At 38.7% G+C, this 27,364-nt stretch overlaps 2 protein-coding genes across 6 annotated transcripts in view; one reads left to right on the top strand and one right to left on the bottom strand.

Moving 5' to 3' along the window:
• CLCN3 (chloride voltage-gated channel 3) overlaps positions 1–14,088 on the bottom strand; it is a 58,824-nt gene extending 44,736 nt beyond the window's left edge. For both annotated transcript variants that reach the window (XM_054295629.1, XM_054295632.1), the window contains exons 1-2: positions 13,981–14,088; positions 4,776–4,951 (exon numbers count right to left, since the gene is read on the bottom strand). In XM_054295629.1, the coding sequence (XP_054151604.1) occupies positions 4,776–4,935 (160 nt within the window). In that variant the 5' untranslated portion in view covers positions 4,936–4,951; positions 13,981–14,088. The remainder of the gene's footprint in view (positions 1–4,775; positions 4,952–13,980) is intronic.
• A 154-nt stretch (positions 14,089–14,242) lies between these two features.
• Positions 14,243–27,364, top strand: part of NEK1 (NIMA related kinase 1) — a 42,783-nt gene continuing 29,661 nt past the window's right edge. For 2 of the 4 annotated variants that reach the window (XM_054295628.1, XM_054295627.1), the window contains exons 1-10: positions 14,722–14,807; positions 17,199–17,347; positions 17,428–17,524; positions 19,498–19,595; positions 21,151–21,234; positions 21,633–21,700; positions 21,823–21,909; positions 22,978–23,032; positions 24,415–24,615; positions 27,055–27,115. In XM_054295628.1, coding sequence (XP_054151603.1) covers positions 17,231–17,347; positions 17,428–17,524; positions 19,498–19,595; positions 21,151–21,234; positions 21,633–21,700; positions 21,823–21,909; positions 22,978–23,032; positions 24,415–24,615; positions 27,055–27,115 — 868 coding nt within the window. In that variant the 5' untranslated portion in view covers positions 14,722–14,807; positions 17,199–17,230. Of the gene's footprint in view, positions 14,370–14,721; positions 14,808–15,155; positions 15,189–17,198; positions 17,348–17,427; positions 17,525–19,497; positions 19,596–21,150; positions 21,235–21,632; positions 21,701–21,822; positions 21,910–22,977; positions 23,033–24,414; positions 24,616–27,054; positions 27,116–27,364 lie in introns of those variants that run through there. The other 2 variants (XR_008484387.1, XR_008484388.1) reach the window with 2 other exon arrangements.

The raw sequence follows: 27,364 nt of genomic DNA on the forward strand, positions 1-27,364 counted from the left end.
TAAAAAAAGCAGAAGAAATCATGGTTTGATACTATCAGATATCCTGTGTTTAGCTGCATTATTAGTAGGAAACATGGGCAAAATGTGTGCAGCCTAACTACAATCCAACAGAAAAAAAGTAAATTATAACTAGTTACTGACAATTTAATTTCATTGCATTCTATCAATTAGCTGTGCCTCATGCTTGACCTTGTGATCACAGCAAGTCATGTTATCTCATGCTTTGATCTGTATGGCATCATTTGGGGGTGAATACACTTCTTACAGCTCAATGGCAATGAGCTCTTTAATGCAAATATTGCCAACTTGGAAAATACTCTGTATGTAACTCAGGAAAGTGATATTTCAAACTATCATAATGACTATTCAGTCAAGTCAGTTTTATAACACATGAATGTAATGAATGGATAATAAGAACAATGCCAAAGGTGCAAAATTACTTCAAAGGCTCTTCTTCATATCAGCTGTGAACAATAGGAAGAATCCATTAATGCAATTTCCACATATAAAGAATACAACAGGAACAGTAAGCTATTTTATTCTTCTCTTTGTATTCTTCCTTCTATTTATAAAGAGCAATAGCTAAATAGAAACAAGCATACATGTGAAACAACATTCACATGTTGCTGGAAAAGACAACTAGCTCTTGCTCAAAAAATTACCCCCTGCTGTGGTACAAATGTCTTGATTATACTGAACAGCCTGCTCTTGCTGAAAGTTGCATTCCTCAAATAATGCCATAATATTAGTTCACTACTATAAGATTTTTTGTGTCGGTATTTAAGGCACCAAAAATGGATTGTTTAGGTCTCTGCCTTTAGGCAAGGGACTCCAAATCATGGTTAAGGAGGTTTTAGGAGAGATACAGAGTTGTACACTATGACCTGCTGGCATACTTTGTTTTTTAGCAGCAATGAGATAGTAGCAAGGAGGAGAGTAGAGGCTGGAGCAGCAGCTTTTGAATTACCAGTTTACAGGTTGTCATACTAAGGTTAAGTATTGCCAATTTTATGCTAACACCATATGTCAAATTGTAAACTGTCTCCACACTGAACTCACAATATAAGCAACTAAGCTCCTTCAGCTGCAGCAGGAATCTTTATAGCTATCAAGAACAATGCAAGCTCCTTCAGGACTCAGATTCCCACAGACAGATCAAAGTACATAGAGATGTAAACACCAATGAGGTCATTTGTTAGCAAACCATTTTTACTGCAAATAAGGTTTAATCATCTAATTTCACAAAGTGCCTTGAAAAAACTGCAGTCTAACAGTACAAAAACCCACCTCCTACTGAGCTTGCCCTTCACTTAAATAAAAAACAGTCAAAACTGATGCAGTCCTCTCTTATCATACAAACAGCCCTCAATTCTGAGAAAAATTATGGAGACATCTGGGATGACAGGGAGCATCCCTTCAAGGCAGGGCTTCGGTACAGGCCATCCAAGCCTCCATATGCATAGCCATGTAATTATTTAGCATGTTAAAAAACACTATGCTCAAAGAATTCACAATTTCATAATACCTACTTGTTCTCCATAACACTGCCACTGAAAATCTGTAGGATTGCAAAGAAAACAGCTACCAGGAAGCATAACAGGCATAGTACATATATAATTACTATACATATATATGCATTTGGTTTACAATGCTACATCATCACAATTTCTGTATTTTCCTCATATGAGACACTGAGAGACAGGTCACATGCATGCTTTCAGATGGTGCTAAGAAAAGCAAGATTGCTGCACAGCATCAGTTTTAATATAAGGGTGATTACCCAACAGAGAACTATCCACAGCCTTCCAAATAAGATGATTCTAAAAAGACAAATTGCTATCAACTAAATATTAAAGAAACCTAAGAGTCCAGGTGACAGGAGTTTCTGATTACTCATTTCAGTTAATGTTCATTTGCTTAATCCAATATAGTATCAAGGAATTTCCCACATAAGAAGTAGATGAGGTTAGCTTTCTTTCCCAACATTATCCAATTTCCACATGCTTTCAACAGAAGGCATATTCATCACTGTGTAAGGGCTTTGATGGCTTTCTAAACCTCAGTTAAGTGCTTAATGTGAGTGGTAATGTGAATAGCAGTACAGTGCAGCTTTACAGAATTGATGTCTTGAGAGCCAAGGGACTGAGCAAGCCTAGTGTAATAAGCAGACTTTTTCTGTTAACTTACTAGCCTCTGAATGAGGGGGAAAGACTACAATTACTTTAGAAATTCCACACTTAGACATTTCTCTACATCATATATGTGCAACTTATGTTTCCATTTTCATTAGTTGAAAAAAAGAAGATAAAGACTATTTCTTAATCCTTTGTTTTCTCCTCAGTGCATAGTCTTGCTTTTTTTAAAAATCTGCAATTCTGTATTATAATACATAAACTGTAAAATGTTGATGTGCACTCTACTGTCCATGGCAACTTACGCAGATTGCATAAATTCACGCCCGCGCTCATTTGTACAAGCTTACATTCTGCAGCTATGCAGCTTTCAATTTATCCACATTATTTCACCAATCATTTGAACACTTTTGCCATTTTGCTAATGTTGCTAAGATACCAGGCTTATAAATTCTTCCAGTCCCACAGACTTAAACCACACTATATTTTTTAAATAGGGGATTCTGATTTTGGCAGGGTTCACCTGCTAGAGCACAGAGCTAGACCTGAGGCCTCTGCATTCACATCATGCTCTGGAGGGCTGCAGTGCTGAGAAGTGTGTAATCTTCCAGTTACTGGGGGGGTCCTGCCCTTCCTCAGGAGGTGAGAAATGTTCCATGTTGTCCATATTGAATCCATCTGTACTTGGACTTAAGGGAACAAAAAACTGCTAAAGAATAAGAGTATTTAAATAATAGTAATAATAATAATGCTAAGCAAGAATTACAAAATGGGCACATGCAAGAAAGTCCTTGTTTTGTCTTGTCAATGAGATTTGCTGTATAAAAAACACAGAAGAAAAAACACCTATCTCCTTTGGACACCTAAGGAATGAGAAACACAGATGTTCACCTCCTGAATGGAAGTTGATGTGTAACATTTTTCTAAGTATGTTCTTACCGCCCAAAAAAGTAAACTAACATCAGATTCTGATCTACCAGTAAGATATTTACTATAATTTGCTGTACAATAAAACATTTTCCTTGTATGGAGACACATAAATCACCATTCACTTAAACAAAATAATAGGGCTTATTGCTGCCTCTTACAGGGAGTCCAGAACTGGGGCAAGCAGGGAAGTCATTAGCAAAAAATTAAAGCTCCAGGAAAGAAAATACATTCATATTTATGTACCAACCCACATTCTGTTACTTCAGTGTTAGAACAAGATGGGAGCTGCTGGCACGTGCAGCAATTAGCACTGATTTTGACAATGCAAACAAAACAACCACCTCATCTGTTTGGACTCAATTTATGGATCTGATTTCACAACAAGTAAAGGGCAGAACAGTGGCTCTGAAACTATTTATTTTACTGTAAACTCATTTCTCCTTCATTCTTGAAGTGATGGAAATTTTTTTTATGAGCAATAACTGGAATAGCCTCAGAATAGCTTTCAGTACAGGCTGTAAATATTATGATAGACAAGCAAGGCACTCACTTTATTAGAAGTGCCAGATACTTAGAATAAAGAATTATACACAGAAGCTAACTGTTCACCTAATAATTTCCCAGCTCTTAAGCACTGGACTTTAGCATGCTGGTGCTCTCCAAGTAATGTGCCAGAAGGAATATGTAGATTGAAGGTGTGCTGGCTTGTGATACCTGTATTGGTACAGAAGTTAACCTACTGCACATTCAAGATATCTAATTAGAAAGAAGGAATACAGGTGAGAAGGATGCTTATAATGATATGGCACAACCATCTAGTACTGTGCCAAAATCCAACTGCTAAGTGCAGCAAAGGCAAAATATATGGAGGAAAAGACACTGCAGGGAAGGAAAACAACGAAATGCTAATGAGAGAAAAGGAAAAGACAGTAAAACAGCAAAAAATACAGGAAGCAGAGGTTGATTTTAAACAAAGTGAGAGGAAGTGACCAGAGTCGACATTTAACAAAGTTTAGTATCTTTAACAGGAATTACTTTCTTTCCCTCCTTCAGTTCACCTCTTTGACTATTGCTAAATGAATGTTAACACTTTCACTGCCTGAACTGTTTTCTTAAACTAAAAAACAAGAGCTTCCCAGTTCTTTCTTCTTTGTATTCCTTCAGTGCCTTTATAGTGTTCACTGTAGAAAGTTTTCTTTACAACTTCTTATCTAGTCAAAAATTCAGCTCGCACTGTGCTTTCTGTTGCTTCTAACAACACTCCTACTTTTGGCTTTTGCCTCTGCTTTAGAGAGGTGAAGCTGAAGGAATCAGAAGAGATTCATCTCTAGAAGTAATGATTAAAACAGCCTGTTAATTTTTGCATCAAAGAAACATTGGAGACATTGAGAGTTCCAAAAATCCCACTGCAGAGAAGACCAGGTACCTGTAGAATAGCCATCCTTTTACTTGACAGCAAGTTTTCATTTGTCACAGCACGTTAATATCTGCCCTGGATCAGAAGTAATCCCACAAGGTAATTGTTAGGCAAGCACACAGAAGAATGTTCAAGCCCTTTTAGGTCGACAGCCTCTCTCTGAAGGACGGATTAGCTTAACAGAAAAGGGTCAGATTTGCTCATATAAAACCAAAGCAAAGTAAAACCAACAAAAAAACCCCCCACGACACATAAAAACACAACCCAGAGAAACTTTCAAGCTGAGATTAACTTACCAATGGATGCATCACCATCCAAGAGATTGTCATCTTCAGAGGTCTGAAAATCCATAATTACACCTGCTCCATCTAAAAGCTCCTCATCGCTGCTTGCACTAGTTATGCTGTTGTAACTGTTTCGATAGTAGCCTCTATGAAACAGCTGCTCAGACTCCATTTAGCTGCTTTAGAACCTGTATGTATACACAAAAAAAAAGTTATTTCCTATTTGAATAGTCAAAAAACACTAAGAAATTTGTATCAAAATAAAACAAGAGTATTTTAGGCTTTGGAGAAAACTTTTTATGGTGACAGTACTACTACAAATTACAAAAAGGTAGCAGCAATACAGAACAAATACAACCAAACAGAAGAACAGAGTAAAGCAGGATATCTTACCTGTTATGACTCGAGAGAGCAAAGAAAGCAATGAGCACTTGGGCATAGCATATAGGGGAAAATCTAATTAAATAGAGTGCAGGCAGGAAGTACACTGGCAAAGGAGAACAGTGAACAAACAGCTACATTAACAGCAGAAAAAGCATGTAAGGCTGTGCAGTTTTCTGCAGTCTGGTACCACAGGCACTTTTCTGCTCTCCAACGTCAGACATCCTGCCCCTCTTTCAAGCTCTACAACTAAAAGGTCAAGCACAGAAGCGAGTCAGCTGAGGGAACCACTTCCAGTGCAGAGACATGTCTATGGAAAAGGCAAAACAGGCCAGTAAAAACCCAGATTTACAAGACATCTGCTGACAGCTGATCCAAGCAATCAGTAAATCTCCAGAATGTGCTCTGTTATCCCACAAAAACACTTTTCTGTATCTCAAAGGAAAAACAAAAAAGGCAGCTAAGGCTTGTTATTTTCCCAGAAGGGAGGCAGAGTGAAAACTTTAAAGTACTCTTCCAGATTACAAATTTGCTTTAAATAGTTCAAAATCAAAAACAACTAAAAAACCCCAACAACAAAGAACCCCACAAACACAATCAACACAAAAAACCACAAACCAATAAAAAACCAGAATGATTTATCTTAACAAAAGAACTCTTTTTCAAACTAAGAATTACTTAAAAATTACTTAAAATTACTGAAAAAATCAGTGTAAAATTCAATTTTTGTGTTCAGTACTAACTACTAAGCTAAAAGGCAGTCATTTCTCCTCTCACTCTCATACATCTTCCAACAACCCTACTAGAGTACAGCACTTAGTGAAAATGCTATGCACCCATGAAGCAAAGAGAGATGTAATGAAAATTATCAACACAAGCTTTACACATAAGAATATAGGAGAGAAAAGTGGTGACAGGAACCAAAGAGCAATTTGCTGAAAAATTCTGCCAATTAACTGAAGCTATTTGAGCTTTAATACCAAAAAAAAAAAAATTGAGTTTATGTAGTAGATTCCCAGTGCCTTGAAATAAAGACAAAAAGTCAGTTTCCAAAAATATCCATAGGTAAAGCTTAGATTAGTTTCATTCACAGCTGCTTCCAAAATAAAACCAACATGCATGGAGGAAAGAGACCTACTCAAATATGAACAGATCATAGACAACCACATGAAAAGATAATATTTGTAAAGCACAGTCTTAGCTTTAAAACTGCAACAAAACCTCTCAGTATTCATATTTATGTTCTACTGAATCTTAACAATCTTAGTTAAAAACAATATAACAATAGCCTGAAAACTTTCTTCATTTTAATGACAAATACCAGCAGAGAATCTCATCACTATAGACCTGATCTTCACAAAAGCAGAACCTATAATAAATACTCATTTTGATACTTCTTTTTATCTCCTTAGCTTTAAAAAAAAAAAAAAAAAAAAGAAAAAAAGAAAAAAAAAGGTAGTCAACAAAAAACCAACTAAAACCTGAGAGTATAATCACCGGATGAATACTGAACTCATGCTCCTGGTCATATGATGACAAACATTAAGGGCATTGACTTTAGTTTGTATAAATTATTCAATACCACTGCATCTCCACTCCCTAAAATGTCATAACCAGGAAGATTATGGCTACCCATATTGTGACAGCTGAAGAATTATACCCATTGGTAGAAAGATATCAGCCTACCTGATGGAAGGCATTGCTTCTTTCACACCCAGTCACTAATGGGAGTCCTTTTTAATGGCATTTTACACTTACCAAGTTACTAATGTGAATACTTTAACAGCATTCAACCAAACTGGCTGGATTAGCTGAAAACTCCAACTTAAGCTTACTAAACTAACCCCATTTATGGATACATAAGAAAAAACTGCTATCAGAGTTGAAGAGTAGTCTCCCGCACAGGTACAGTAAGTAACAAGCAGCCATGAGTGGTAAAGTCTTGGAGGGGTTTTCAGCCAACAGTTTAAAAAGAAGGAGAGAAAAGAAAAAGAAAAGCTAACCACATAATCCCTTAGCATGAACCTGAACTAGGTATGAAAGCAAGTATGACTCAAAAGCTTCAGCTTCACAGGCAGGTACTGGTCCTTAGTCAAACCACAGTAAACAACTGTGTCCATGGCTGCTGCTTTGAAGCAAGCCTAAAGTACATGAAAGATACAGTACTAATTTCTAAACCAATGGGTCAGTACCTACAGGTGTAAATATTCAGTCCAAGAAAGAAAAGATCAAGAGTTCCCTTAACAAAAAATAATAAAAATCTCTAGTGTCCCTTCTGTGATCGTACTCAGATGAGAAATAACATTGCAACTCGTTAAGGCAAATCAAAGGTAAAACCCATCCTCCTCTTTTGAAGGGCAGGAACTATGACTGCAGTTTCCATTGTAGACAAGGTAACTTCAACAAACTTCTGTTTGTTGAATCTTAGGTAATTTTCTGTTTGATGAAAAGACACTACAGCAGTGTCTCTTTACAGTCTTTAAAGGCTTTTGCTCCTTTTTAATATGGACTTGTGTTGAAGTCATCTGAAGGTTATACAACAGAGCAGAGCTTTTACACATCACCAGAAACCTCGTTAATCATACTACTTTTCTTCAACTTATCAGAAAAATGTACTGAGCAGTCCCTAACTACGTGCACAGATTCCTAAACTCAGGGTTACACCTGAGTTGAGAATCTTTCAGACAATTTCGTTGAAGTTCAATATAGTTCAGGACTGTAAAACTGGAATGTGAAAAAGCACCACTATCCTTAGCTTTACTCCAAGCATCTTCTCAATAACAGCAGTAACCATCGATTTTTAAGGTCTGTATTAAAATTTCTTTAGAGACACAATAAAGCCCATGAGATCAAGGAAAAAAATCCTATAGAGCTCTCCAAAACACAGCACAGGCACAGGACCACTTGCGGACCACTTGTGAAATCTTGTGGGGACCCCTGGTGGTTCTTGGTCCGTACGCTCCCTTCTAACACATTTCCAGCTTCAAAGGAGTGAAAAAAACACCAGGTAAACAGGAACATATCCCTTGTCCTCTGTCAGAAGTGACAACCCTTTGGTCACCAGAAACTAAAAAAGCTGGGCACTCTTGGTTTTTGCAACTGTTGAATCCCAGAAGATAAGGGGCTAATGTGTATGTCTCCAACAGTGATAACTGGATGGCTGTGGAGCCAGCCAGGGACTGTTGGTAATAACAGACAATTGCTGGTACTGACATGAGAAAGAAGAAGCTTGGCTGGAGAAGGGGCCATGCAGAGGCAGGGCAGCACTCCCCGGGACAAATATCCTCGGTCTCGTTCCGACAGAGACGCACAACACAGTACAGCGCAAGCACAGGAATGTGCCCAAGGTGTGGGCACGGACTGTACAGAGGCATCACACTATCCCAGACCCCTGAAGCTCTCCAGCCCATTTCCAGAAAGGTCTGAACAAATGGACTGCACACAATGGGTAATTTGCACAGAAAACAAGAAACCTGCCTTCCTGGTGAGGAAACCTATCTATTCATAAGTACCCCCAGCAAGCCCAGGAGTGCCCCCAGGACCTTGGACATCTCATCAGATGTACTGATGGTGGACTAGTGATCTCTTTTTCTCTCTTCCCTTTCACCCTATCCCTTTATCCAAAACCCAGTGCCATGCACTTACACAGACTAACATTGCAACTTTCACGCCAAGTGTGTAATGCACTAACAAACCTTCTGATTGTTTGCAGACTCTCTGACTTTTGTTGTTCCTTTTGACTACGAGATTTATGAATCTTGAGTGCTTCCTTCCCATTAAGGGAGAGACATCACAGTAGCAGAGTGATAAAGTGACAGATGCAGTAAGTACAGCTATTTAAACTTCAAGGCCAGGAGTGCTGACAACAGACTTACTTTGCTTCTTGCTCGGGATCCTCTCAAGCAACAGTGTTCAGAGGTGAGGAGGGACTGATCTGTGATCAACACCTGGCTCTGCTCACGGCTGACATCCTTTGCTTGACTACACAGAAGCCACCTCATTTTTTTAAAAACAGCTCTCCCAACCATTACTGGCGGCCATTGTGGTAATTTTCAAAGGATGAAATAAATATATACATTTTTTCAGAGAGACCTGTGAACCTGTGATGTTAATAAACAGGACTGTTAATAGCCTGTTCCAGCTTTTTAATAAAAACAGATATTCTAACTAAAGGAGATGGAAAAAAAATCATAAGGTAGTTAAGATTAACAAATGGCACCAAAACAAAGGATTTCCTAAAGCAAGTGTGTTAGCAGTTCAGAATGCACAGCAAGTTGCCCTTACTTGAATATTATTCTCTCCAGCTGTAAAACCTAGTTGAAACATTGGCAAGGGCATTGCCAAAATTATCTGTATTTCATCAGGGTCTACAAATGGTAGACAAGTTTCTGGCAGGAGTGTCTGGAGAGAAAATTACTGCTCAGTAGAGCTATCAAGTTAAAAACAAAGACTCATGGTGGGTATTTTATGAGGAAAAAAAGAAATTGGGTTCATGTGAGATTTTTAATATTACAAAAAAAAAAATCACCTATAGTTTACTAAAAGGCTTCCAACTAACAGACTGCAAAGAAGGTGAGTTATCCTAAATGTGTTGTTATATAACCACAGAGATGAGGTCAGTTTGCTGAGTTCATAGATCAAATTTATTAAAAATAATCCATCCTCTACCTATCCAAATAAAAGAAACATTCTTTAAAATTTCTTAGGAATAAAAACTGAGATTTTTCTAACTGTGGTAATGACATAAGCACTTAGTGCACAGATTGTTAGGTGTTCTCAGATGTCTTAGAAGCTTTACTGTCTAAGTTAAAAGAATATTCGTGTCTCAGCACAAAGCAAATGAAAACTGCTAAGTCTGTAAGAGTGACAGTAACACAAAATTGTCTGCAAGACTAGAAGCAAAAAAAGTCAAATAACAGTTAAAGCAATCTTCAATTTTCTTTCCTAGATATACTCTGGAAATCCGTAGATTCAGTTTTCAAAATCAGAAAATGACTGTGTTTGGAAGCACATGGAGAACAGATTTTTTTTCCCATCATATACATGAGACAAATTAAAAGCGGAAAACTCAGGGGAAAAAGCTGCACTAGATCAAAAACTGCAGATAACACATCAAAATCCAAGAAATCTGGCAGAGAACACTAATTTGGAGATAAAAGTGGAAGGAACTCAAACAAAAACTTATCTTTCAGGAAAACAAGTACTTGAATTTAAACTGGCAGGATGTCAAAATATTAAATCACCCCAGTAGCTCTATCTGGAATTTAAACAAAGTACTGAAGTGAAATGCCATTTTTACTATTTCAATTAGGAAACATTTCTTCATTGTACTTATTGCAGTATGAACATGCTAAATACACATTTGAGTACTTCATCTTCTCTCAAATTTTTAGAGAAATTTATCAAAATATATCAAAAATAAGGAGAAAAAATAACAAAGGTTATTTAACCTTACGCAAAGGTTATTTTCATCAAAGGGTCTGTGCTTCAGGACTGAAGTTAAGTCACTTTTTCATTTACTAGTCCTCCTTAGCCCCACAAAGTAAGTACAATCTAATCCTGTAACTAGAAAGCCTAAGGAAAATGCTTAACAAACAAAACAGCTGAATGCCTAGAAAGTTCAAGGGGAAAATACCTGACTGCAGACTACGCTCTTTGAAAGTTATTAAAAGTAACTGCTGGTACCCACTATGAAGTTATAAACTCTTTTCTTTACATTTCCAGGAATATACACTCAAGACTACCTAGTACATAATACAAACTAAAAAGGGTACTCCAGATGTAAACAGGTTCGTAACCACTTTAACAGTTTTGCTTAGAATTCTTTCTATTATGCATGAAGCCTATGAATTACTTCATCAACTTCCTTCTCCAATAATAAAAAATATCAGTTCATTAAGTATGTATTTATTTCATTAGTATTTATTAATGACTATCTCAACAATTTACATTTTTCAGTTTCTATGTTTCTAAAGCCGAGCACATTTTCCAGCAGAAAAGAAAATCTGTTTACAGCCCTCTTATCACAGTGAATTTAAATGAGTATTGTTCTGTCTAGACTTTATTCTCTCAGCTGACTTTTCATAAAGGCTTCCAAAAATCAAAAAACAAGCTTCAAGTTAACTCTAAAAATTTGTAATTGTCAACTTTCTACTTTTCTGAGCATCTTCAGTTTGCAAAGCTTGGCCTAAACACAAGCACAAAGTACTGTATTGCAGAGCCTCCTCGTCCACAAGCACAGTAAAAAGCTGAGCTGACACCTGAACAGCTCTGGCAAGTCAGACAACACAGAACCTGCACTTTGAAGTTATGACACAAGGGAACAACTGCAATGAGGAGGGCAGAACTGGGAACTTGCTCACAGGCATTAAGCTGGAATCTTAGTTTTGGGAAAATAAGCAGGGAGAGTACAAAAACAGTTCCATGCACATGATCACTGCCACTGCTGACAACTTTTGGAGTTTATTGAGTTACTGCTGCTCTCAAGGTGCCAAAGCAAGAAATTTAGGAACATGCAAAATAGTCTGAGAATTAGGAAATTAACTCAAATTGGCACGATCACTTCTGGCACAAATCTCTTCAGCAGTCGAGCTTCTACTCTACCTTTTTAATGTATGACCAAATTAAAAATACCCCTACTGCCAAATTATTATAAGACTTTACCCTGAAATCTTGATCTGTACAGTTACACCTATTCACATGTATATGAAGTCAGCTAAATAAGAGCAGGAAAAAACTATCTCAATGTTCCTAGAATGCCTTTTGGCAATGATTGTGAACTTGGAACAGTTGTCCCAGCTTTAGTGCTCACACTCAAGGAATGCAACTCTGCTGTTCAAGGTAAGACACACACACAGATCCCAAAGCAAAGTGTGCGTGAGGGGGAAAGCCAAACTGTACATTCAGTGAACAGGAGAAGATATACAGCACAGCCAGACCCACTTGCTCATAGAATAACCAGCACAGTGGGTTTTCACTCACAAGTTACTCAAACACCAATTTGCTACAAACGTTTGTGTGCAAAACACCACAACAGGAAGTATAAACATGGTCATGAGAAAAACGATGACAAGTTCATAAAATAAAGTGGTTCAGGGCAATGCAGTCACCAAGAGCAAAAGCCAACAGCTTCAAGTGTCTTTCCTGGTCAAGAATTTGGATAGGCTTGTTCTTACTACAAAGGGAGAAGAGGGAGGAAGGGGGGGAATTTTACCCAGGATTACTCTAACTTGAAAGTCTGCACCACAGAGAGAACAGTGGAATAGTAAACGACTCAAAGAGGGCACTTTAAAATTTTGGGCAAAGAAAACCTTGGAATACAACAAGTAAAATGTGTTTCTAGGAACATACAATGCACATTCTGTATAACATCTACCATTATCAGGCAAAGAACTTTTAGGACTGACATACCACATACCAATACTAAACAGAACTAAACAAGAAACAAGCTCCATTTTTCTGAACACCATGTAAATTCTGTTTTCACATGTGTTGCAGAGAGATGCAGAGTCATTGTGTTTCAAGCTATAAGTTTTAAGCTACCTGTAGCTTTCCCAGAGCAGAAGTCCTTCCCACTCTGACAACTTTGCAGCAAGTTTGCCAGCCAAAGAGATATCAATTTTACAGTAGTTAGTGAAAGACTTATTTTAGCAAAAGTGATAGCGACAGCTGGTGGTTCTCTTTTATTATTCTTCACAAAGGTATGTTTCCTGTAATGCACAAATATTTTTTAAAATTTTACATTACAGCATATTGACATTTCCTTAAATAGAGAAACAGTTTTGATGACTATCTGCTTTCAAATCTGTCATACCAACACATCCTTCAGTCAAATAGCTGTATCTGCAAAGAAGTATCTCTGTTGCTAAGGGATACTGAAAATAAACCCCTTCACAGGTCCACTAAAAAGAAAAGCATCTAAAAGCAAAAGGCACACATTCACCTGACAATTTCTTCCACAAACTCAGCACTAGAAGCTTTAGAGGTCCCACAACCTCAAAAATGAGGTGCAAGTCCTCACGCCCAAATGACTACCATTTACCAGTAGGTTGCCAAAAATATTTAAGCATCTATTCTAACATAGGTTAGACCCAGAAACATTTTAAATTTGGTTGTAAGGCCCTAGTTTACCTAGTTTAGTACTTTAAAGTGTGACACAGCAAATTTACTACACTACACAGAACATAGTTCACTATCAGCACACAATTTTCCACTGTCACATTCACAGCCATTCATTTCAAGCGAGAATTGATACACACTTGTTTTACAGCCATTTCCACGGTACTGGCTAGGTCAGGGAAAAATTTTGGTCAAGTAAGGAAGATAATATGATAGAAAGCACTCAATATTCAGTTTTAACCTCAGTGACCTGCACGCCCATATAATTATGAGGCTCCAACAAGAGCCTATGACCTCTCTCCCTTGTCTAAGAGCGGCCCTACTAGCCAAACCCGTGAGCCGACATAAAGCGAGTAACTCATGCAGAATAATCCTGGGGAGGAGACCCTGGACACTGCCAGCCGCAGAGGCCCCGCTTTCCCTGCGCTGTCCGGAAGAGCACCGGGATGGGGTGACACGGTGCAAACAGCCTGTGTTTACACTGTGTAAACACACGGGGCATTCCCCCCCTCATCCCGGCCTTTCGGGGCAGGCACACGGACGAGGTGAGGGACACGCGAGGCGCCACCACGTCCGTCCCTTCCCGGCCGGAGCCGCCCCGCTGGGCGGGCGGGGGTGCCCGCTCCCCTCCTCCCGCCGCCTCGGCCCCGCTCGCTCCCCGGCCGTGTCCCCGGGCCGCGGGGAGCCCGAGCCTGCCCCGCCCCGCCCCTGCCCGTACCTGCGCGGGCGGCGCCGCCCGCTGATCCCCGGGGAGGCGCTGGCTCATCCTCCCTGCGAGCGCCAGCGGGACACGGGCGCAGCCCCCGGACCCGCGGCCGCTCCGCCGCCCGGCACCGCCCCCTCGGCCCGGGGAGGGCGGGGATTGCCAGCGCGCAGAATCGGCGCCCGTCGGGCCCCCGGGGTCAGCATCGCCGTCACTGCTGATTCTGCTTCCCGCGGTCCGCCCGGCGCGGGTCCGGCCCCGCTCCCGCCCTCCCGGAGGGGCGCGGCTTCCCCGAGGCCCGGGAGGGGCCCGTGCCGGGCACCCTCGCTGCGAGGGCGGGTTGAGGACCCAGGGGGAGGCAGGACAGCCCCGCGCTTCAGAACGGGGTGGAGGCGGTTTCCCAGGTAAAGGAGGCAGAGTGAAGCCGGGAACATCGCGGCATCCTTCGGCTTCGGGCTAAACTCCGGCGCGTCTAAATTCCAGGCGCTGCGGAGGCCCGAGAGCCTGAGGGTTTTACCTGCGGAGAAAACGCACGTGTCGGGCTGAGCACGGAGCTCCTGGGTACTGCCAGCCGAGGTGCTGAGGCCAGTCTGGGGTCCGCTTAACACACTGCGAATGCAAGTTCCACCAAAACGTGTCAAGTCAAGGGGTGGATTTTTTTTTTCTTTCCCTAAGGAAAATGCCCGCTGGTCCGCTTACGTGCGAGGCTAACGAGCCCGCAGGGCGCCGTGCCCTGTGGCACTCGGACTGAGGAGGCGGGAGGCTCCTTGCCCATAGGTGCCACTAAGGCGCGCTTTGGAGTCGGGAACGGAGGAACCACAGGTGCAGCCCGACCCTCCCCGGTAAGCGCTGCGCTCAGCCCCGCCCCGGCACGCTTCCCCCCAGAGCCCCGCCCCGGGGCTGTCCTGGGGCAGACGCGTACCGCCGGAGCCGGCCTGGACGGCGCTGCGGGTCGCGGCTCGTTGCTGAAACACTCGTAGCTGTTTTGGGGGGGGTTTCCCCCAAAAACGCTGACGCCCGCGCGCGCCCCGCCCGTCACGTGACCGCGGCCGCGCGTTACCAGGGTGAAGTGCCGCTAACGCGGGCAGGGCCGCGGCCCCGCCCCGGTGCGGGCTTGCCCAATGGGAGCCGAGCTGCGGGGCGGGGCCGCCAATAGGGGCGGATGGGGGCGGGGCCTTGCCGGGCGCGAGGCCAGGTTGGGCAGTCGCGGCCGCGGCGGGCAGGTATGGCGGGGTGGGGCCCCGGGCGCGGGGTAAGCAGAGGCGGGGTGGGGCCGGGCCGGGCCGCCCTGCCCCGCTGGGAGCCGGGCAGGTACCGGGTGGCCTCTTCCAGCCGCCCTGGGGCTGGCTATTCCTGGCCGCGCCTCTCGCCCCGAAGCTGGGCTTGCTCTGGCTGTGCGGGGGCGGCGGCCTGGCGGGGCCCGCTGCGGAGCGCGGCCCAGCCCGGCCCCTGCCCAGCCCGGCCCGGGCCCGGCCGTGCGCTCCGGTCGGGCGGGCTGCCTCGGGCGTGACTTGCGCCACTCTCCTGCGTGTCCGATGAACTGACTTGCTGCCCTGAGCTTGAAAAGACACCGCCCTGTCAGCGCTGATGCCCTTCCTCTGGACGCCTGTTTTTCCCTTGCCACATGTGAAAATAAGCCATCTAACTCATGGGGGATGATACACCCCTTTGCCTGAACTGTGACTTATCGCCCAAAGGCTGGGTACTGCCCATTTGTAGTGGCACGGAGCGGAGCAGCATGCAGAGGCAGCCCTAAGCTACGCCTAATGCAGCTGTTTGAACTGTAGAGCAACTGGTTATTTCATAGAGTAGGAGGAGAACTTCAGCAGAGTCATGCACAGTTCAAATTGTATCCCATCTGCTGTGCTTTTACTGTTGCCTGAAAGAGAATATTGAAGTTAATACCAAGACCTTCTTATGTTTAGAAGTGCAACTTCGTATTAAACTATCTTTATGTGCTGTTAGAAAATAAAAAAACAACCTTACCAAAACGCTGCAGGCCTGTAATTTTAATTTTTTACTTTCCTGGTAATTATGCTTAGTCTTTGTAAGCTTTGCATCTCCTCTTTTGCAGAACAGATTACTTTAGATCTCTCTTGTTTTGTCTTGCTATGCTTATCAGGCTTATTCATTTTGGTCTCCTTTCATGGTAGAGATCCTGTTAAGCAGCATCCATGTCTAGTACATGGTAATTCTATTTAAAAAAACCCCTCAAATTGAGGAGAGACCCTGATTGTGAGACCTGTGATGTGTGTGAAGTTTGGCTCTAAGCTACTAGGGTCTCCTGTTGGAAGGAAGCTGGCTACAGCAAAGCAGAAATGCTATTAGTTCTTGCAAGTGAGGCTTAAGTGAAGAAAATCCTAGGACACTTCTGTCTTTTTCAGCTTATAGAAACTTTCTCAGGGTAGGGAAGCTCTTTTTGCTTTAAAAAATATAATTTCTTAGTCTTCTGTGAATTTGCTGGCATATTTGTCACTTTGGTCTTTGTTTTGCCCTTTCACTGTGCTGTTCTGACACATCTATATATTGCCATAGCTTCTGCTTGCAGCTCCCTAGTGTCCTGTTTTTACCAAAGTATTTTTTAATATAGAACCTTAAATACCATAAAAATTCACCTGAGTACTCCTTTTAATATGAAGAGGTAGTCTGAATGGTCAGATAGTACATGGAAAATAGTGATTTGTGCCATTTTGTGATTGTATGTTTTATATGCAATGTGAAAAGAGTCTTTCAGTCAGGCTTAAGCCCACTCCTCTCTGTATTGAATAATGATTTGAAACATGATGGGGATCTGTTGAATTCAGGCCATTTTTGGTTTCATTATGGTGATAAAAAGCTGGATTTAGTGCTTCTTAAGAAACAATGCATAGGAATTCCCCTTGCCTCCATTGTGTTTCTTCCAAGTTGAACTAAACATTTTTAATCAGGTGCTATAACTCTATGATGTTTTTGTGCCAGTTGAATCAGAAGCCTTGGCACTGATTGCACTGGTTTATTTTAAGACAAAACAGATCCTTTTTAGTCAAAATGAAGGATGGAACAGGGTTTTAGTTATTCAGCCCTTGTTGGCCCAAATGAGCCAACTGTACCAAAATAGAGTTGAGACTAAGAGTAGGTGATTTACAGAAAATCAACTGAAGAGACAAATGGATCAACCTTTTGAGTTAGAGAAAAAGGTACACCTAATTAAACATGCTCATGGTTTTTTTGTGTTTGTTGGTTTGTTTTTTCAGTACTCAAGTAAGGATGCCTTAAGAGGAGAACTATGGATAAATATATCAAAGTACGGAAGATTGGAGAAGGATCCTTTGGGAAAGCAATACTTGTCAGAGCTAAAGAAAATGGCCAGCAGTATGTCATTAAAGAAATAAACATCTCTAAGGTAAGCAATTGTTATTAATAAATTCCTGAGCCATTCTTTTTGTACTTCTGTTCTCACAAATCATTTTTTTCCTTCTGAAGATGTCAAATAAGGAGAGAGAAGAATCAAGGAGAGAAGTTGCTGTTTTGGCTAACATGAAACACCCAAATATTGTCCTGTATAGGGAGTCATTTGAAGGTAAGGTGAACTAATACTGTAAAACCTGAAGTACCGTGAGTGACTCTGTGCACTTCTTACTGCACACAGTCTAAAAGTCAGGGAGTTTTCTCTCTCTAATCGGTATTTTTCATACCTTTATTACTTACTTCAGTAATATATTTTTTTCAGAATTCGCATCCACATTTAAAAATAATTTTCCTGAATTTGTAATTCAGGAAAAAGGGGAACAAATAAACAAATATTCATGACGATACCTTATATAGTATTGGTTTTGGTTGATACTTAAATGAAAGATATTCTCTTGTTTCTCCAGAGCATAAGTCTCCTTGAATATACCCTAGCAACTGGAATGCTTGTGTAGGTTAAGTTACAGTCTAAATTTGGGTATTGATAACTTAGCAAGAGCAGTTTTATGTCCAAGTCTGTTGTCTTAGAATGTAGTCTTCAGTAACTGCAACCATATAATTGCTTTCAGAGCTGGGAAAATAGATGGGACTGTTTACTTCATCAGGCAGTGAAGGAAGGAGAAATATAATTCCACATTGTCTTCACAGTGAATGTCTTGGGAAATGGGCAGAACAGAAAAAAGTTTCCAAAAGCCTAATGTAAAAATTAAATATTATTAAAAGCCCCTAAATATTATATGAACTGCTATTTAGAGATTTTGGTCTCTTCTTTCCTTCCTTTCTGCTGACTTTCTTATGTCTTTCGCCTAGGGCTTTCACTTTGTCTTTTCATTAAATTAGATTTTTGTGACATAATCATATTACACAGCCACACTTCAGGTTTATAAATACACACTGCTTTCTTCCTTGTCGTAGAGGGCTGTTCTTTAAGACTGCTTTTTTCTTACAAGGTAGATCCTGTAATCCATAATACACGAGAATTTATGTCGCATCTTTATGGCCAGAACACATTGACTTTGAATACATGGAATATAAAGTTCACAGAAGAAAATTATTTCTGCAATAGATGTGCAAGAAATCTAGACTCTTAGAATCATCTTTTAAAATGACACTAATTAAAGATGATAATAAAATACCCAAACGGAGAAACTTTAAGAGTTTGATGTTTTGAAAGGCAGATTTCAGAAGCATTTTATGGGAGTGAAGTTTAAGTGACTTAGATGATTTAATTTGTTTTAATTCAAAGGTTTTTAAATGTTGTGACTAACTTTTTCATAAAATAGGGGTTCTTTTTCCTTTGACCAGCATGTGACTGATTTTCTGCAGTTATTCATCTCTTCTCAAAATCATGCCTAGTATGTGAGTAGTGTAGTTCTTACGCTTTTGGCAACTTGCAGTCTGCTTCTGCCTAATCTGTTTTTTCATCAGTAACTGGAAAAACCATAACTTTGAATGAAATATATTATGTTTGTTCATACCTCCTACTGAAAACTTGCATGGGATTTTTGAAGTCTCCTGAGATTTCATTCAAACAAGAGAAAATAATTGTTTCCATCTCTCATTGTTTGCTGGAGGTTCTCTTACTGTTCTTCAGACTGAAATAAACTGCATGTCTAGTATGAAAACTGATGGCTGTCATGTTCTGGCAAGTCCAGGTAAAATTCCAAGAAAGAAGAAGGCAAATAGAGGCAACATAAGATCCATTTAGGGTAGGGGGATCTATAGGATGTTTGAAAAAAGTTTAAAGATTGGTTTTATATTGCGTTCATAAAATGACACCTTTCATTTCATAGTGGTTTTGAGCACCATGTTGGAACATTGGTTCAGTAGATGTAATTCTTCTCCCTCCCTATCAAAATAGTCCAGTGTTACCAAAATGGAAAAATTAGGTTTTGAAACTCAAAATAATAAACATATTTTTGCTTGAAGTTTGAAAAAATAGACTAATAAATTACATCTAAAGCTGCATGTGAAAAAGTAAATTTTTTGTTGCTTTTTCTGTGACTGTGTGAAGATATTTAGAAAGTTAAGTAAAGAAGAGTCTTGCTTTTGTCTTTTTGAGTTACTTTGTCTTTTACTTTACAGAAAATGGCTGTCTGTACATAGTGATGGATTACTGTGAAGGAGGAGATCTATTTAAAAAGATAAACGCCCAGAAAGGAATCCTGTTCTCTGAAGATCAGGTAACAGCAAACTGCTGTTGTAGTGTTTGTTGCAGGATACTTTTTCATGAATTTGAAATTATTTTGGTTCAGGCTATAGATGTGGTTGCTTAATCTAAAAGGAGATTCTCAAACAGTCATTCTTGTTGCTATTGGTCAATGTAATATCATTAAAAAGCAAAATCAAACCAAAACACAGACAAAAAACCAACTGCACAAAGAAAAAAAAAAGAGAAAGAAAATATGGTTGGAAGTCCTGGGTATGTTACTTGAGATTTTGTCTCTATGTGTAAGATGCTTTTAAAAGTTGGATCTCTTGTGAAGTGAACTAAATCTGAGACATGAAAAATACTGAAAGACAACATGAATATCCTTAAACCTCTGAAATAATTTTTAAAGTTTTTTAAGATGTAGTGGCATAGGATTTTTGTATCGTAATACTGATTTTCATGTGTCATAAGTATAAAATAATATAGTAAGTATAATAATATGAAATATGGAAATATGGAGTTGACATCATTCAAAAGTTCATTTTGCCAGTAATAAAAATTTAATATTTTGCTGATACACTTCCAATACATTTTATTTTGCCACAAAACTGGTTATAAAGTAATTTTTGGTGAAAGAGAAGTGACATAGTTTGGAATAAATGAGAGGATTTTAAGTACAGATTTGATTAAATTAAGTAAAAATAAATTATGTAGGATTCAGGGTGGATATTTTGTTAGGACTTATATGTTTCTTTGTTTATAAGTTGTTTCTATGCTTTTGTGTCTGTGTCCAGTAGGATCTCAGTTTACCTGGGATTGGAAAGTCTTAGTAGTATATGAAACATTTGGGATATAATTTGTAAAACTTCTAATTTTCTAATTTGGTCTCACTTTTTACAAGAAAGACTTCAAATAGAAAAGTGAAAATTATGTCTTGCATTATACTATAATTTTGTCATGTATGTACTTCTAAGTAGTGAATATAAAACTACTACTCACATGGCAAAATTCTTGTCATTAATCACTTCTTAAATTGTGATTTTTGCAAATTTACCCCAAAAAGGGCATTGTTGGCTTGTTCATAATCTTTAGGTTAGACATTTGTTGCTTTTCTCATCAAAGTCTACTTTGTAATATTTTTCTTTTAAGACACACAGAATTAGTATAAGTAAAATAAGTTTCTGAGAGCATCAGTAGGCTTCCTAGGACTCTTGGTTGATTAACTGTGTGCAAGAAGACTTGTATTGGCTACAGCAAAAGTGCAATCTTTTAATTGCCAAGTTCCACATCTTAGGCATTTTAGCCAATCAGATCCATGTTGCATTCCTCTGCTAGGTTTATAATAGGTAATGAAAATAGTCTCAAGCTTAATATCAAATTTGGGTAATAAGCATTCTTCATTAAAAGGTTTCATTAAAGTGACAGTACTACTAAGTTTTTAATTATTCTTTGGTATAAGTGAAGTGGGTAAGAGGGGGAGGAGGGTAAAATCCAGTTGTAATTAAAGTCTGATTTGATAATATCTTGTAAGAGGGAAGTTTTTAGATAAATGATGAAGTTGATGTTGCATTTTCTTCTATTAATAGATTCTGGATTGGTTTGTACAAATCTGTTTAGCACTAAAACACATACATGATAGAAAAATCTTGCATCGGGACATAAAGTCACAGGTATGTAGGTGGCTGTTTTTCAACTGAATTGTCTTTCAAAGTGATTGCATTCAAATCTTCCTAGTTTGTTTATTTCTAATACTGGAAACTTTTCTTCAGTCTGCAGGAGATTTATGTATTTGTACAAAGTGATGAGGCTATTAGATGAAGCTACAAGTGTTACTCATGTATTTATATGTGGGGACCAAAAAAGATTGTTTGACAGTGTGAAGTAGTGTTTTCTCATATTAATGAAGTAGGAGTTGTATAAGTCTGGTGTTCCATAGCAGTAAGTAACAATGACTTCAGGGGGATTAAATGGTAGAAAACTTTCTTCTTCTCAAAACATGTAGAGAGCAAAAAATGTGCAATTGTATGAATATTTTAATTAACAGACTTCTTAATATTTCTATGTCAAGAATATATTTTTAACCAAAGATGGAACAATACAGCTGGGAGATTTTGGAATTGCCAGGGTTCTGAACAGGTAAGTCCTTTTTGATACTGTTTTTCCTCTGACTTAATTTAAATTGCTTTGATCAAGGAAAACACAACCTGTGTGCTTCATGTGAGTTAACCAGTTAACATCCATCCTTATTTTTGTCTCAGTACTGCAGAGCTGGCACGCACTTGCATAGGAACACCGTACTATTTGTCACCTGAAATATGTCAGAACAAGCCTTACAACAATAAAAGGTATAGTAAGGATTTTATTAAACATTTTTGGTAAAAAGAAGTAAATAAGCTCTTACAGGAATTTCAAGCTGTTCTAGTCAAATGATGGTGGGCATCTGTTAGTTTGTCTCTTACCCCAGTAGGTACTGAGCTTCACTGTAGAGGTTGTACCTCTACAGGTAGGTCTGAAGTAGAAAGCAATGTCATGGAGAGATGGCTTAGCTTAATGCTCCAAGCTCTAGATCTAGTTGTGTTCTTGATTGTGGCTCTACTTTTGCCTGTCTGCACAGTGGTTGTACTGCCTTTGTTTATGCACTACCAAGGTGAAACTCTGTTAAGGATGAAACACAGCAATTTGATTATGTGCACATGTGATGTGCATACAGGGGGGACTCAGCTTGCTCCAGGTGCCTCACTTACCCCTTTGCTGCCCTGGCAGCAGCCTGAGCCTGGTAACAGTGTCCCCAGTGTAATTACATGGTAATAATTAAATGTTAGTAAGTTACCCTTGCACAGTACCAATCTGTTGCATTTATTGCTGTGAATGCCTTATTATAATTTCCATTAATTTCTTAAGAGATAAAAATTGTTACAATTACTTCCCTTTAATTTCTTCTATGCGGGGTTTATTATCCAATGGTGTTCTAACCAAATCCTGTAATGAATGAGGGTAAGTTTAGTTGCTGCTAAACAGAATAAATTGACTTTGAGAATTGTGTTTGCTGAATTAGGTGATGAGGGTTTTTTGGATTTTGTTTGTTTAATTACAAGACCTCAGGCAAATATATGTATTTAAACAAAAAAAGCCTTTGTCCATATTTTGTCTGATTTCTGTGGCTGAGATGTTTCTAAATCAGATGACAAAATAGCATAATCAGATTTTCAGGATGGCCTTATTTTGGTTAATTAATTAGTTTGGGGATTTTTGTTTCCTTGGGGTTTTGCAGGGTCAAAGAAGTCCATAGAGGGGAGCTTGTGCATACTCAAAAATCCACCCTTTTCCTCTTCAGAGATAGACTTCAGAGATACAAGTTAACTGGCAATGTTAGCCTAGAACTGTGTTAAAATAATGTGTTCTCTTTGATTTAGTGATATCTGGGCCCTTGGTTGTGTTCTCTATGAAATGTGTACACTTAAACATGCGGTGAGTAGAAACTTGGTGTCTATAAAACAATAGTGATTTCAAACAGAATTTATTTCTGATGTCACGCAGATATATTTTAGTTGATGAAATGCTTTCATGGTAGCTGTTTGAAAGTTACCTTCAGCATTTTCATCTCCACTTTCTGTGCCAAGTAACACTTTTCATTGATGTTTTGCTGCATGCCAGTCTCTCAGCTCTGTTGGCACTTTTGTTTTTAATGGATTGTATTAGGTGAAAAAATTGTTAGCTGTTATAATAAAGGATACTAGGAATAGTGGGGGCATTTGTAGGGTTTTTTGTTTGGTTGGTTTGGGGATTTTCTTGCTGTTGTTGTTGTTTGGGATTTTTGGTTGGTTGGGTTAGGTTTTATTCCAAAAAAGCTTGAATTCATTGAAAGCTTCATTGAAAATCTGAATTTGTACTCTGCTTTTTTGCAGATGGATTAGTGTATTTCTGTTTAGAACAGAAATAGTGCTTATAAAAAACTCCCAATGTGGAAGAGTTGCCTTTTTCCAGTTTTTTTTTCTTCTATCTATGTGTGTTATAGTTTGAAGAGTATGTCTTCATCATGCATTTTTCAGTTAGGAAGGGAAGAAAATGTTTGGGGTTTTTTCTGTCCTTTCCACATATTTTTTTGTGGATTTTGTTTGGAGCTTTTTAGTAAATGTTTTTGTTAAAAGAAAAAGATTGTAACAACATGAAAATGGAAAGAACTATTTTCAAGGGATAAGAATATAAGTTAATTTCAAGCTTTTGTAATTTCTTCTTGCTTGATATTTTATGTGGCAGTTCTGCTGACAGTGTTTAATTTCGGGGAGTTGATGTCAACAATTTGTTTTCTGTAATCTGGGTGGTACATATTGTTTTCTTTTTATTGTACAAAGGAATTGAAATGATGCTCTCTGTTACCTGAGCTTAAACTGAAGTCTGAGCATTCCCTTGGATTTCACCCTGAATGAGTGTGAATACCTCACATTCTCTAATTTGTAATAGGGGCTTGCTAAAAAAGGCAGAAGGCATGTTGTGGTTCAAAGCCTTTTGGAAGAGGAGATCAAGCAGATAATTATTTTTTCCTTAGCTATATATCATTGTCAGTCTAGATCTGGAGGCAGGTAATTACTTGTTAGCAGCATTGTGCCTCCATAGTATGAAATACCTGTATTGTGATGTATTTTTAATTGGAATTTTAATTTGGATACTTGGCAACAGATTATTTTGAACTGCTGGTGTTGACCTTGAAAACGTGTGTGTTGCCTTGAAAATGTGTGTGTTGAGGCAAAGGAAGGCGCACACTGTTGGCTTGGTTTCCTCATCATCTGTATGTGCAGCCTTGCATGAGGACAGGTGATAAGAGTAACTGTTCTGTTCCTTGTGTGATACAGTTTGAAGCTGGTAACATGAAGAACTTGGTCCTGAAGATAATCTCTGGGCCTTTTCCTCCTGTTTCTATGCATTACTCCTATGACCTACGTAATCTGCTGTCACAGCTATTTAAAAGGAATCCCAGGAATAGACCATCAGTAAACTCCATATTGGAGAAAAACTTTCTAGCCAAACGGGTTGAAAAATTTCTCACACCAGAGGTATGGAGTCAGTTTTAATTCTAACTTTGCTAATGAATGTATCATAGCACTTTCCTTTTTCTTTATCCTAATGTTAGCATATTACATGGAAAACTAGAGTAATAGTTTTCCATAGAATAGTTTTCTTATAGACAGGGTCAGTTGAGGAAAAACTAGTTTTACAATGGACTGTAAAGAAAAGTCTCAAATTAGTAAGTGTTTTGTAGTTTCCATAAGTAAATCCAAAGTGACATTTTCTGAAGTGCATTGTTTTGTGTGTTTTTCTATAGAGTGAGGAATCAGTACTGAGATGATTTGTTTAGATATGTATCTTTTCATAAAATGCTGCTGTCAATTATTTCAGCATTATTGCTGTATAGAATCTCTTCAATCCATTTTTTGTTTGTATTTTGGAATGGCCTGAGGGCCTGTTGGGGAAAATAATGCTAAGTTAAATAATCTTTGAATTTCTTGAGGTTTAAATGTATCATGTGTATGTACCCTCAAAGAAGTTACTTCCTATTCTGTTTAAAATCTATTCATATTATTTTATATCTAATAATGTCATTTTAATATGAACCTAGTCAAAAGAGATCAAGATTAACAAGTGAATAATAGTACAGGTATGAGGTAAATAAATATAGAAGAGAAAGGACATGAAGGAAGTGCAGTATAAATAATTCTAATGGATTCTAACTCACAACTAAAGAAATATCTTGAAAAGGCTATATATAATTTGAATTTCTGTGTTGAAATAGACTTTCAGCTTACTTCAGATTGAAGTCCCAAAGAAAGGTAAAATTCAGAAATCTTTACAGATAACTTTGTTCTAAAAGTGCAACAGTAATAGTTTGATCTGGTCTTGTTTCCAGTAGCTGGAATGGATATGAAATTTTTATTTGGAGTTAGTCAGTCAAAGTATAATTAGTAATGGGCTGTCTCTATCTCCAGATGGTGATACTAGTTTGTCCTAGAGGGAGTATGAATACTTAGATGCAATTTTTCCAACTGTACTACTGCTGTGTGTGACTTAGAAGTGTTATCTAATATTTGAAACAACCAAAAAAAACCCCTCACAGAAAGCACCTTTTATGAAATATATCAGTTTGGTACATTCATATTCAGCAGGAGGTGGTCATTCTGTGATACAGCTGTAAAGTATCATCCATGGCTAGTGCTGTTGTCTTCTGTTTTCCTTAGTCTAAGCTTAAAAATTATTTCATAGTTGACATCTTCAAGATGTTGCAACTGTTGCTGAAATCCCATTTTTAAATATCAGGAAATCAATCTTCCAGTTTTATGTAAATTCTTTCTTTACCTTCATAGTTACTAAGTTGCATTAAAGAGCAGATCAAAACTAGCATTAATTTTTAAAAAGGAGAGGGGACTCTTTAGAAGATACTAAAGAGTCAGGTTTCTTTTCTGTCAGTAAAGGTGTTATCGTGGAAACATCATAATTCAGTTGCTACAGCTTACCACTCAAATAGAAGCTTCAAGATAATTGAAATACCATTACTAAGAAACTGTAGGAAATTGTGTGCCTTCTGGTTTACAGAATCTTTGATGCCAGACTCTCCAGATTAAAAATTTGTTTTGCCATTATGTGCAGAGCCCTAAGTTCTGCACTTTGGTTCTTGTTTTGGGGTTGTTTTTAAGCTTTAACTCCTCAGCATCCATTGTAACTGACTGGTACAAATCAAAGGAATCTCAGTAGTTCAAGATTCTGTGAAGACTATTCCTGAACTGACACTTTTCATTTATCCTTGCTGCTCTTCCTTGAATAGTTTTCACTTCTGCTATATAGGTTTGGAGGTGTTTGGTTCAGAACTACCTACAGTATTTAAGATGATGGCCTATTAATATTTGAATATTCTTTGTCTTGTCTCAAATTTTTCACCTCAGTAGGACTGCTTTCCATATTTCATTATGCTAATTTTATATGCCTTACAGCACACCATATGTGTTTTTCCAGATACCCACATATGTGGTCATCTTCCCATCTTGAAAAGGATAGCAACACTTTAAAACTGCAAGCATTTTTAAAGAACTATTTTTTGACACTAGCTGTATGAGAAATTGAGGTGAACTTTGGCAGCTACTCAGAAATCTAAAATTAATTATGCATAAAACTTGTATTGATGCTCACATTAACTTTTTTCCTAGATTCTTAGCTAGTTCATAAATGAGATAACGTGTGCCACCCAGAAGTCAGACTAAATTGCTTTTTAAAACTACTTGAGTAATTATGCCAAAAATGTTTGAAAATACTCCAGCTCCATATTGGTAATACTAGAGTCTAGTAATACTAGATTCAGTGCTTAAAGTTGAGTATTTACTTTTGTGTAATTTACAGTAAATGCTCTTAGTTAGATGCTTACTGCTAATGGCACGCTTGTCTGAAAATGAGTTATTCCTAGCCTTGGCCACAAGTACTATTGACTAATTCTTCCACTTGTTTAGCTTATTGCAGAAGAATTCAGTCACAAAATTTTCCACAAGTTTGGACTACATGCTTCACCAGGTAAGTTGATGTCTATGTAGCTTTGTTCTTTTACTAGGGTTTTTTTGTGTGCTCTCATACCTGACTGTAGGATTTTCAGGAAAAAAAGAGATGAGGAATTACCTCCCGTCCCCCGGGGAGCTGGACATATGTTGGATACAAATGATACAAATACAAGCTATGGGTCTTTAATTTAGGGAGACAGTGTAGACTGCAAATAATGGAACTAATTCATATGCTATGATTGTATGACTTATTTTTATCCCTTAG

Source organism: Melozone crissalis, unplaced genomic scaffold (genome assembly GCF_028551555.1).
Source record: "Melozone crissalis strain CALT ecotype California unplaced genomic scaffold, PUWL_Pcris_2 ptg000006l_1, whole genome shotgun sequence".
NCBI classification, from domain to species: domain Eukaryota; kingdom Metazoa; phylum Chordata; class Aves; order Passeriformes; family Passerellidae; genus Melozone; species Melozone crissalis.